At 37.4% G+C, this 12,006-nt stretch overlaps 2 protein-coding genes across 3 annotated transcripts; one reads left to right on the top strand and one right to left on the bottom strand.

Annotated features, from left to right (window-relative positions):
* Nucleotides 1-1,098: 1,098 nt before the first annotated feature.
* Nucleotides 1,099-5,050, top strand: LOC147555775 (beta-amylase-like). Of its 2 annotated transcripts, XM_086663441.1 has the most exons (9): nucleotides 1,130-1,302; nucleotides 1,815-2,024; nucleotides 2,685-2,753; nucleotides 2,890-3,288; nucleotides 3,373-3,537; nucleotides 3,671-3,934; nucleotides 4,018-4,227; nucleotides 4,311-4,550; nucleotides 4,636-5,050. In XM_086663441.1, the coding sequence occupies exons 3-9, from the start codon at nucleotides 2,715-2,717 to the stop codon at nucleotides 4,840-4,842; spliced, it is 1,524 nt and encodes a 507-aa protein (XP_086519567.1). In that variant the 5' UTR covers nucleotides 1,130-1,302; nucleotides 1,815-2,024; nucleotides 2,685-2,714; the 3' UTR covers nucleotides 4,843-5,050. The 2 variants fall into 2 exon arrangements, with proteins under 2 accessions (XP_086519566.1, XP_086519567.1); XM_086663440.1 differs by having other exon boundaries at nucleotides 1,099-2,024.
* A 655-nt stretch (nucleotides 5,051-5,705) lies between these two features.
* Nucleotides 5,706-11,722, bottom strand: ATK3 (kinesin 3). Its single transcript, XM_086663439.1, has 18 exons — nucleotides 11,271-11,722; nucleotides 10,579-11,091; nucleotides 10,212-10,466; nucleotides 9,986-10,130; nucleotides 9,789-9,898; nucleotides 9,580-9,699; nucleotides 9,274-9,477; nucleotides 8,663-8,872; nucleotides 8,510-8,584; nucleotides 8,276-8,422; nucleotides 8,054-8,192; nucleotides 7,759-7,868; nucleotides 7,336-7,497; nucleotides 7,031-7,236; nucleotides 6,794-6,875; nucleotides 6,569-6,673; nucleotides 6,367-6,471; nucleotides 5,706-6,232 (listed from the first exon to the last, which is right to left on the bottom strand). The coding sequence occupies exons 2-18, from the start codon at nucleotides 10,642-10,644 to the stop codon at nucleotides 6,053-6,055; spliced, it is 2,421 nt and encodes an 806-aa protein (XP_086519565.1). The 5' UTR covers nucleotides 10,645-11,091; nucleotides 11,271-11,722; the 3' UTR covers nucleotides 5,706-6,052.
* Nucleotides 11,723-12,006: the final 284 nt, after the last annotated feature.

Genomic DNA, 12,006 nt, shown 5'->3' with positions numbered 1-12,006 from the left:
TACTTGGTTTCTATCTTTTGATGCATATGAAACATGTTGAAGAATGTGGCAACAACTTGCAACTCTTTATCTATGTCGTTTTTGCTCCTCACATTTTGAAGACTTCGTTTTTTTTTTTTGTATAAGAACAGACACTTCACTGATAGCAGGTTGCAACCTCGTTGAGTTAGTGAGTTGCTGCTTATATTCTGATATTTTGATCGGGTATGACAGAGATTCGAGTTTCGTCCTTTACTTTCAGGTGGGCCAAATACTTGAATGTGATGTCAATCTTCGAATTAGAAACACTTCAATTATTATGGTTTATCAAAGTTTTGGTTCGATTTCGAGTTCCGATTATCGGATCATTACAATCTGGTCTTTCCAAGTGATGATCCAAATTTACTTTTACTTTGTTAATTATATGTCTTGAGGACATGCCCTCATTTGTAATAGTTTTTTTGTTGAACTTGTAATTTGTTCTTTCCATAATTTTTTAATTTATATAAGAAAGTGTTGTTTTAATTTGAGAAATTTGGCTAAAACTCCTAAAAAAATTACAATCTTCAGCTCCTTGAGTACTTTTTAAATTTGCAACGCCTTGTGATAGTTTTGGAGCGCATTGTAACAACTTTACAACAGTTTTGGGGCGCCTTGCAACACCTTACAACAACTTTGCAACATCTTGTGATAGCTTTACAAAAAATATTGACTTTTTAACCAAACAAAATACAAATATTTGGGTTTTGCACAAAACAAAATATAACTTGTCTTTTTAACCAAAAAAAAATTTAAAATTAGGTATTCGCTTCAATTTCTTATTTTAATATCTAAGATGCCCGGGCAACACCTGTCTGTTACCCGTTTTGCTCGTCAAAATAAACGGGCACAGACGGGCTTTGGCGGACAAAGAGAAACATTATACCCGCTCGGCCTGTCTACCCTAATGGTCATCACTACCACTTGCCCGTACCCGCCCGACCAGAGTCTTTTTCTACCCGCCGCGCCAATTCCCACCTCTAGTTGTACCCCTCATACTTTCCAAAGTTTTTTCTACCTAGTGGCTAGTACCAGCCAGCCCCTGGATGAAACTACTGTCATGGTACGGGCACGGGTAGTACGGGGTACGGGCTATTTCCCACCCCTAGTACTAGTCTACTACCACCATCTCAAGTTCACAACTAGATGAAGAGGGAGAAAGAGAGCATTAGATAGATATAGATTGGGGGAGGGGGATGCTGCATTTATTATGATAATGCCTGGCTGCCCCCCATTCTTGCGCAACAATTCTATGCCGATCAGATCTAGATAAAAATAATAGAGGTTTGCTTTATCTTCACTATTTTCTTAGATTAGGTCTCATCATACCCACAACCACAAATATCATCATTTACTACACATTTTCAACAAAACAGTAATGGTTAATATAATTACTGAAAAATGACTACTTCAAGAAAAGAACAAACAAACAAAAAACTTCATAAAGATTCATTAGAGGTTCTGATTAACTTTAGAAAGATAATAGTACTCCCTTTTTTGTATTTCAATGCCTGTCCTCTTCTTCTTCTCCTTCCCCACCAGTTAGAACCAAAATATCTCAATAACCTCTTGCTTCTTTTTATGAATTTATTTATTGTAAATAAGTTACTTAACCCATGTTTCAATCTCAAAACAAGAACAAGAAAAACCCATTCTTTCTTAATTCTCAGTTTCACTACTGCTGCTTCAATCAATGGCATCAATAATGTGAAGGGAAACAGTAGAAATTGTAGTATACTATGACAAGCATTGTGAGTTCCAAGCTAGGTTTTGGGTATGAGAATTATGTTTTACAGGTGAAGCAACAATTTGTATGCCGAAATGGGGAACTAATCGTCGATGATCCTGTTGAAAGTAGTAGTAGAAGAAGAAGAGGGTCATGGAGATCTGGGAACAATTTGGGTGTGAATAGAGTTGGTCTTTTGCTTGATTCTTCAAGTAAAGATAGAAGAAGAACTCTAAATGCTGTATCATCTAAGCTTTCCTCATCAACACCACAAGTTAAGGTAACTCATTATCTTTGATTAGAATCATTCATGGATATAAATATAATTCTGTAGCCACTGCAAAACTATGGTCTATATTTACTAGAAAAATGAAGTCATGGTGAGGGTAGAGATTCAAGGAGTTTAAAGTAAGTGGCACGGGCCGATGGGTATGTGGTTACTCGTTACGATAGTGTTTTACGGTTTCCGCTTTCTATTAGTAGAAATGTCAAATAGGTGGAGAATTTAAGATTCATTTCCATCACTTTTACTTATACTAAGGTTCGTGGTTGCATCGGTTCGTCAGGTCCTTTGAAAAATGATCTAAATCTTAATATAGATCATCTCAACTGAACTAATTATATCAGAATGCCAAAATCAATAGTTTAGAAAGCTCGCCCTTCGAACTTCCTTATAACAGTTCCAGTTTTTGGACTGATACACATAGTAAACCCCAATATTAAGAAAAGCAGTTAGTGGATCTTCCCTATGAACACCCATCGGCCCGTGTCGCTCACTTTTACACTCCTTGAATCTTGACCCTCGCTGGGTTTTCTCTTTTGGAAGAACAATGTATCATTCCACCAAACAAAAAAAGGGGCTTATGTCAAGTAGAATCTCTATTTCCATTCTCACAATGAAACTCAGAAGACTTTTAATCTTTACTTCAAAAACTTGCAGGTTCCAGAATTACTCACAGATAAACAGAAGATGTTGGCTAACTATGTTCCTATCTTTGTAATGCTCCCTGTAAGTAGCAATGCTGATTATGATATTTTAGAGATTAAAAGAATCACATGTTAGTACTAAAGATTTGATTAATATCTCTCATCCTAGACTGATTAGTACTTTTCTGTTTTGTTTGCGCTTCGGGTGGGGTAAAAAGTTGGATGTGATTACGACCGATAATGTTCTGAAAAACAAAGGTGATATTGAGAGACAATTAAGGCAACTAAAATCGGCAGATGTTGACGGAGTCATGGTAGATGTTTGGTGGGGAATCGTAGAAGGCAAAGGTCCTAGAGAATACAATTGGAAAGCTTACAGGAGCTTGTTCGAACTAGTTCAAAAATGTGGTTTGAAGTTGCAAGCTATAATGTCATTCCATCAATGCGGAGGAAACGTAGGGGACGATATTTATATTCCTATACCTCAATGGGTACTTAAGATCGGTGAATCAAACCCTGATATTTTCTACACTAATCGATCAGGCAACAGGAACAAAGAGTGTCTCACAATTGGTGTGGATAACAAACCAATTTTTGGCGGGCGAACTGCTATCGAGGTTTGATTCAGTTCTCTGGATACTTATATTTCCTCACCTTAACCTAATACTGATATAGTTTTACATTCATTCCACTGCTTGTAGATATATTCTGACTATATGAAGAGTTTTAAGGAGAACGTGGCAGATTTTCTAAAAGCTGGACTTATAACAGATATTGAAGTAGGCCTCGGACCAGCTGGGGAGCTCCGGTATCCGTCTTATCCAGAAAGTCAAGGTTGGGCATTTCCAGGAATTGGCGAATTCCAGGCAAGTCTGATTGCCATTGGTCCTTTTTTGGCTCAATTTATCATCTTTTACACGATCAAGAATTCCTTTCAACCCATATCAAAGCAAATATAAAGATAGGAATTTGAGTGTGGTTTACTTCCAAAATTTTCAGTGTTACGACTCGTACCTTGAATTGGAATTCAAAGAAGCAGCAACTGAAGCAGGGCATCCTGAATGGGATTTGCCGAATGATGGAGGGAGCTATAATGATGATCCAGAATCCACAGGGTTCTTCTGCTCAAATGGGACTTATCTCACTGATAAAGGGAAGTTCTTCCTAACATGGTATTCAAACAAGTTACTAATACATGGAGATCAGATTCTTGACCAAGCAAATCAAATTTTTGTGGGCTGTAAACTCAAGCTAGCAGCTAAGGTAGGTCATCAGAAATTTCATTTTTGATCTTTTTCAACGTTTGGGTATATTCAAACGATTTGATCCATTTTTAACCTTCATAGGTATCGGGCCTTCATTGGTGGTATAAAGACAAGAGTCATGCCACGGAACTTACTTCAGGATACTACAACTTAGACGATCGAGAAGGGTATCAACCCATTGCAAGGATGATATCAAGACATAACGCCATTATGAATTTCACTTGCATTGAGATGAGAAACTCTGAACAAAGTTCAGAAGCAAAGTGTGCACCTGAAGAACTAGTCCAGCAGGTAAAGTGATGGCATATGCATTTGTATTGGAAGAAGGTAGACATCAGATAGTGTGGTGAATTTACAGGAGTTGGTCTGTTTAGGTGTTATGTGCAGGTTGGAGAGAGAAAATTGAAGTTGCAGGTGAGAATGCTCTTCCGCGATATGACCGTGAAGCTTATAACCAAATTCTGAAGAATGCTCGGCCTAACGGCGTTAACAAAGATGGCCGGCCAAAGTTGCGTATGTTTGCTATCACATACCTCAGGCTTTCGGATGATCTGCTGAAAGGCATAAAGTTCAGGATATTCAAGAGATTTGTGAAAAAATTGCACGCTGATCAGGTTAGTCACCGATATAGAAAATCTTGAGCAAAAGATGCATAATCAGTTTGGTGCTTGAAATTAGAAGTTTTTTTTGATGTTTCAGGAATACTGTCCAGACCCAGAAAAGTACTACAGCCCAGTTGTCCCGTTGGAGAGGTCGAAGCCGATGGTTTCAATTGAGGATCTTCTGGAAGCAACAAAGGTAGCAAAGCCATTCCCATTTGATGCAGAAACCGATATGGAAGTTGGTGGTGCCTTCGCTGATTGGGTAGAGAATGCGATAGAGAAGATCACTTCTATATTTAAGTGAAAATCGTTGCAGAAGATCAATTGTATACAGCAAATGGAGTCGAAGGTGATTATCTCACAGGACTTGATTATGTTTGTAATTTACTTCCTTTTGGTACATCTTTTCCACTGATAAGACTAAGAATTTGGAGGGTATACATTTCCTCGAAGAAAACTTCGCAAGTTATAGTAACAGTATACATCAATAAAAGAGTTAGGTAATCAATAAATATTCAAATATCTTAAGTATGTTTTTCTGATTACATGACTGACTTTTTCTGTGCTTCAATGCTTTCAAACCTAAAAAAGCTGGGTGGGCACTAACCAAGACAGTGCAATCATCGCTATTCATTTGAAGCTTTTTCGGGTTCAGGGCTCATGGTTGACGATAGAAAGAAGAGAAGAGAGTTGTTACACAAGTAACACAACCCAGCAATTCAACCCACTACTCCACTAGTTAGACAGGTCCATATCTGAGTCATTCCTTATGAGTGACTCGTCTAAGACATTCAGTACAAATCTTACTCAAACTTTCTGAGTGACCGTCTAAGACGATATTGATGGATTATTTAGCATTTCCCAGTACAAAAATGTCTCGTTCGACCCAAAAATTACTATCTCAGGGACTTTTTTCTTCCAACTATTTTCTATTGATATGTGACCGTAGCCATTCACAATGGGTTGTTCAGAACTGCCACTACCAGTTGGGTCGTCACGCGACAGCCCCCCTTGAGGCAGGTAGGGATCACGACTCATGAGCCACCTTAGCAGGCACGTGCCTGGCACATTGACCTGACCCCAAGTATTTTGGTTCAAACTTAAGACAGTGGTAACTGGTAAGTACGAATATGAAATTCAAAATTGAATCAGGCAAAGAGGCAAGCATTTTGGCAATAAAGAAACCATAAATTTCAATTCTTAATAGACTTAAGAAAATACAGAGAAACGCCGTTATGTTGTAATGTTACTCCCAAAATGAGAATTTTGGTTCGTATATATCCGAACACAAGTTATGTGAAAGAATTACGAATGGGACTGATTCGAGTACAACAGTAGTAAAATTACAAACTCATCACTCAAAATAAGCAAGTTACATTAATCCCTTTCACAAACCGAATCCAATCGATTTTTGTCTACTATGCTTTATAATTAGAGATCCTTGCAGTAACAACAAGGCTGCGAGGAACTATGAATAATAGATCGGAGCATTTCATTGTTATAGATCGATTTCATCAGCCATAACTCAAGCGAGAATCTGAAATTTTCATGCTCGTTTGCCTTCGTGGAATGCCAATCTCACATGCATTCACGCGTGCTGCAAATCTTAAAGAGCACAGAGTTTCTCCCACTGATGATGGATCGGGCGAAATATTTACGAACATCAAAGTTTTCGAATCTCCACCAAGGCAAGGCTGATTAACAAAAAAAAATTACAGAAGAAGCAAAAAAACTATCACTTTCAACCAAAGAGAACCAACTTACCACCGGATGTTAAAGAACACTACAAAACTAAGCAAACTTTCTTTTTTCAGGGTTCGGAGTATACCTGGAGAAGATATGTAAGTTTTGAATTTCTGAATGGTACATGATCCTCTTTCTTTGCAAGGGCGAAGATAACATCACTCAAGGACGATAAACTTTTGTTAATGGCCTGGTAATTGCACTCGAGAATTAGATGAAGCAAGTTAAAAAGAAGAAACATAAGCCAACAAAAGAAAATTAAGGTCCCAGATGTTCTGTAAGAATACCTGAGTTTCTCTCAGTCGGTCCCCAGTCGATCCACTTTTGGAGAGCCTTTCACTACCAGCTAGATCGATGAGATTCAGTACACCTTGCACTTGTTGTTCGGTGCTCTAACAAACCCAAGATTGAGATCAATATACAGTATACAATTTTACATGTATACACAAAATGGGAAACCAACAAGAGAAAACTAGGGAATGGGAAAACGACAATTTTACAAAAAGGCACACCTCATTAACTCCAGTAATCCGTAAAGTAAATACAAAATGACTTCTTGATGATTGTTCATTCATTAGTGTCTTGCTTACAGATCTGAAAGAATATAACAACTCTTAACAGTTTTTACATGTAATCAGCTGAAAATATATTGAAGAAACAACCATAAGAATTCACAGTAGTTGGAATAGTTCCAAGGAATTTTCTGAAACAGGAAAAATGAAGTGGAAAAATGCGGAGAAAGGGTTTACCTGCTTTGTGCTGCCTGATGAAGAAGAGAGGAAACCTCTTTGAAACTGCAAACATCTACTATAGTGAGGTCAGAAACATAAGTGTGCCCATTGGCATCATGTTTAATTGTATATTGTTTCCCAGTGGCTGAATTGTCGGGACAACCAGGACGACTTGGTGACAACAAATCACGGATTGTTTCGTTATAGATTTCCAACATGGATGCCTGAATTGAAAAATAAAACGGAAGGACTAGATGTTAGATATGAAAGGGCATACTATATGATGCACAGAAATAATTGAACCTCAAGTACTAACAAACAACCTGCATCTTGTACTTCCATCCCTGAGCTACAAGTGCCTGGCTACTCTGAAATATCTGTTCCAGTGAACGAGGGATCAACCCTTTCATATCTGGCATTTCTGGCCTACCCATCATTGTAAAGGTTTTCCCAGAACCTGTTTGCCCATAAGCAAAAATGCAAACCTGCAAAAACAAGTATCTCCTACTTCAAAGTCTAAAATAAGTAGGAATGGATGCACCAATTTGAATGGAAATGAACAAAATAGCTTCTACCAGCAAGATCTTTAAAATACATTTAAGAGGCAGAGAGAGAGAAACAGAAGAACTACATTACAAACCCATAAATCATTCTATATAACACCAGTCGTGAGGCCCAAAGTTTCAATTCATTGCTAACCTTAGGTCCTTTAACCACATAGATAATGCATGGACTCAAGAAATTACCTTATAGCCATCAAGAGCACTCTGAACCAACTGTGAGATCTCTACAAAGACATCTTGTTGCGAAGATTCGTGGCTAAAAACTTTATCAAATGTAAATGGAAGTCGTTGCCCTGTTTCCATAAGATGATGCAAGGTTATAACGTTCCAAATTAAAATAGCAACCCCAACAAACTAGAAATATTCACAATGAGCAATTGTATAAGAACCCATAGTTTTGCATGTTTTGGAACTGGATCTGAAAATTGACAGTTATTAAAATCGTTGGTAACATCATTAAATATAAATAGTGATTTACCACTTTGCAACACATCAACTCCCCTTCCTTGAGCTTCAGTGGTTGTAGGATACGAAATAACTGCTGTTTCCGTATCAGCACCATCATCAGGTAATAAAGGCCGAACTCTACAGAAAACGCGAATATTTCCCTTCAACTCCTGCAGTTCAGTAAGAGTGAGTAAACAAAGAAAATAAGTGGCGGAGGTAGTCAGAGTGCAGCTATGCGCAAATATAATATTACCAATATGGTGTTGTGTAGCTTTTTACGTAGTTTCTCTGCCTCGACGATCTTAAAATCAGCATCTGCAAGGCGATTTTGTAGATCGTTCACTAGTTTCTTTTGTTCTTCAAACTCTGACCTCGTTGTCATGGTGGTTAAATCAGCCATCTAAAGTGAAAATGGCTTTGCTGAGTCCTTATAGAACAAAAAAACCATAGAAGTTGCTCATAACTAGTTCTGGCTCGTAGGAGTTACCTGAGACTTCTCTTTTTCAGCAGCTAACTGACATTGAAGTATCCGTATTTGCTCCTTCTGTGAAGAACATACATCCTGCAAACGAAAATAAGGTTAGTGCACTTTTGAGTCTCACCGTAAAGAAAACTGAAGATAAAGATATCACCAACCTACCTCAAGGGCCTTTGATTTTACTGAAAGGTTATCCAACTCAGCAGATGATTTTCCAGTACATTCTTTGTACTTCACCACTTCAGCTGTTAAAGCTTGAACCTGTAACAGTTGACGATCACGGTCGTCTCTTACTTGTTGCAAATCTTCTCTTAGCCCCCCAACTTCACTTGCCAATGTCTCCTTCAGTTTCACAGCCTCATCCTTAGAAGTCTGTTTAACAGTTCACAAAAAAAGAGCCAATACTGAATGCGAGAACATTATAAAGATAGAAACTTAAAACGATAAACCTGAATACTGAACTTCCTACAGAACTATGAGAAAAAAATACGGTTTATTGTGAAATTCCATAGTCAAACAGTTTTTTCACTAGAAACCCTTCAGCCTAAAATCTGGTCTCACTCAGTTTAGAAATACTAACTAAAGCAATTTTGCTATACTAGTAGGCTGGTGGCATATACCACAGATTTTAACAAAATATAAAACCCATCGAGCTTCGAAATCATGTCCCTACCAAAGATACAGAACCATTCTGATAGCACTTTGAAATACAAAAAGACAAGGAGACAAAACATAAATAAAGAGACAAATGTATTAAAACACAAAATTCTTACTCTTAGTGAAGCTAATTCGTCCTGCAAAACATTAACTCTGCCCCTGAAGGTGCTGAGTCTCTCCACAATTACTGCTCTCTCCTGTTCTGCATGCGTAAGGCTTACCTTATAGTTCTCGCAGTCCGACTGAAGCCTACTATTATACTGCTGTAAGCCTGAGTTGTAATCTTGTAAATTCCTGTATGTATCAGTAAGATTCACTATCTGCAAAAAATACATACCCAAGATAAGAATTCTACTTAACCAAGAACCCATTGAAGTATACTAGAATAGAATTAGTAAGCTCATAATCGCATTTGACAGTACCTTTTCCTGGGCACTGGTTAGCTCTTTCTGAGCCTTTTCAAGCTCTTCTGCTAAAGAAGCTCGCATCCTCTCAACAGCCATTCTAGCTTCTATTTCATTTTTATGAGATTCAGTGGCAGCCTATATTTTGTACCCAAGTGCAAAATAGCTTAGTTTCAAATAACATACAATGGGTATTGAAACCTGAAAGTTAAGACTATTGCTCTTACTTTCATTTCCGATTTAACCTTCGCAATCTCCTCTTCTATATTAGCAATATTACCCTTCAACCCGGCATTTAAAGTCTCCAATTCTTCCACCTTGGCTTTCATTTGGGCCTCTGATAAAGCAAAATTGAAACCCATTTAACATAATATAATTCTTCATAGAACACAAGTAAAATCAAAATAAAACGTAAAACATTTACCCGTTTCGTCACATTTCTTCTCCAGTGAATCTAACATACTTTGTAGTTTCTCTCGCTCAAGGACATAGCTTTGCTCCAGTTCTTGAAACCATTTAATGCAAAGTCTCAACTTCTTTATATACTCAGTCATTTGTTCGCATTTCCCCTATAAAATTATCGAAATAATCAGTCAGAATCAAAACCTAGTACCTAAAATCATGAAGAAAAGGACTAGATTAATACTAACCTTATAATCAAACTTATTTTTCCCTTTCATCTTCTCATTCAAGAGGGTTTCAACATCCTCTTTAGTAAATTCAATGGATCCACACTCAGAACCAGCATTACCAGCCAAATCACTTCTCATCGAGATATCTTGAGCAACATTCACCACTGAAAACGCCTGTCTTTGTGTTCGCCCACTATTAGCTTGACCTACAACTTTGGCACCTCCGATCTTCCGACGTTTATCTAATGGAATATCATCAAAGTTATCTTTCTTCTGCAAAAACAAAAACAACAACAACAATCGTAACAAAACCCTAAAACTAAACCCTAATTTGAAATTTAAATTGAAAACGTGGGTAAGTGAGGGAGATAGAAATCGTCTATACAGTTGAAGGACTTCGAGGAGGAACGCTGTTGCTCGCTGGAGGTCTATTCTGATTCCTGGAAGCCATTTAAAGAACAAAAGAGAAGTAGATAGAGAGAGAAAAATGGAAGAAATCTAGAAATGGAGCTTTCTGCCTGGTTCTTGCGGGACTATCTTTTGCATCTGAAGTTTCAGATGAATCAGAAGAAGAAAAAAATCTGAAATTTAACAAAATCAAACTCTTTCTCTCTCTAAAGCTCTCTATTTCTCTCAGTAGAACACAGAAGTTCTCTGGTATTTTTAGGGAATTAGGGGATTTGAAAGAACTAGTACGGTTAGGGTTAGCAGAGAGAGGAACAAATAGATAGAGAGAGAGAGATGGTCGAAGAAATGTTCAGAAGAACAAGTTTTGAAATTTTTGAAATAGAATCTGGCGCTCCCCTCAACTAAAGGGGATTTTTATACCATTAGTACCCCTAAAATTTGAATAAACTTCCGATCTTGTCCTTTTTAGTAAAATCAATTTTTAGGTGTTCTGGTAGACCGCCTTTTGGTGTAACGGTTGGACACCCCTGTTAAGCCCATGAGGTCGTGGGATCGAATCTCGCTGGAAGCAGTTTGCCATCAAAATTTGTCCCATGTAGTCCAGACAATATATAAGTAAATATTGTAATAAATTTGTCAGGCTTTAGGCCTCTCTCATTATGGTTTAACTTAGGCTATTATTGTGTTCATCACATCTTCATGATGTATCAATGTATTGTAACGACTAACGTAGATCGTAGTCGATTTCTAAAAAAAAATAAAAATTAGGTGTTCTCATGGCACACCTAAATGAACCATTCAAACGGTGCTGGAAATACTCAACTTGAGACACAAAGTTTGTGACAGAACCATCTTGTTGGACTTCGGCCGAAGATGTGACTAGTCGTTCTGAAAGATTTGTAAGTATGTATGGTAATCTGTACAAATTGCACTATTGTATATTTCTTAAATTTATCGTACTTTCATCTAGAAATAAAAATGAGATAACTTATATTAGCTTGGGATTTACTTTTAATGAACTAAAGAAAAGAAGAGATATTCATTTAATGTTAGGTTTCTATGTGGCATGGTGTGATAGTTAATAGTGGGGACTAGTATTTGCCCATTTGATTTCTTTAATCAAGTCTTCTAGGGGCTTCTTCACCTACAATTATCCATGAGACAAGATCATAAGTCACAATCTCTCACCTATCTTATATGTATCTCACTCTAAAAAAGGTGTATACCTTATTAGATAAAGACTACTCATCTCTATCACATCATTCTTTTTTCAAGTTTCTTTTTTTTGTTGAAGGATTCTTTTTTCAAGTTGCTATCCCAATTGTTCTTAATTAGCATCAATGTCTCAGTTGAATGTGATCTACCTTCCATCACTCACCAACAAAATGATTAGGAGACCTAAATG

The sequence above is a fragment of the Eschscholzia californica genome, unplaced genomic scaffold (assembly GCF_041429995.1).
Source record: "Eschscholzia californica isolate CP2 unplaced genomic scaffold, dmEscCali1.0.p SCAF_2, whole genome shotgun sequence".
Classification (NCBI taxonomy): domain Eukaryota; kingdom Viridiplantae; phylum Streptophyta; class Magnoliopsida; order Ranunculales; family Papaveraceae; genus Eschscholzia; species Eschscholzia californica.
This window is presented reverse-complemented; position numbering and strand designations above follow the sequence as displayed.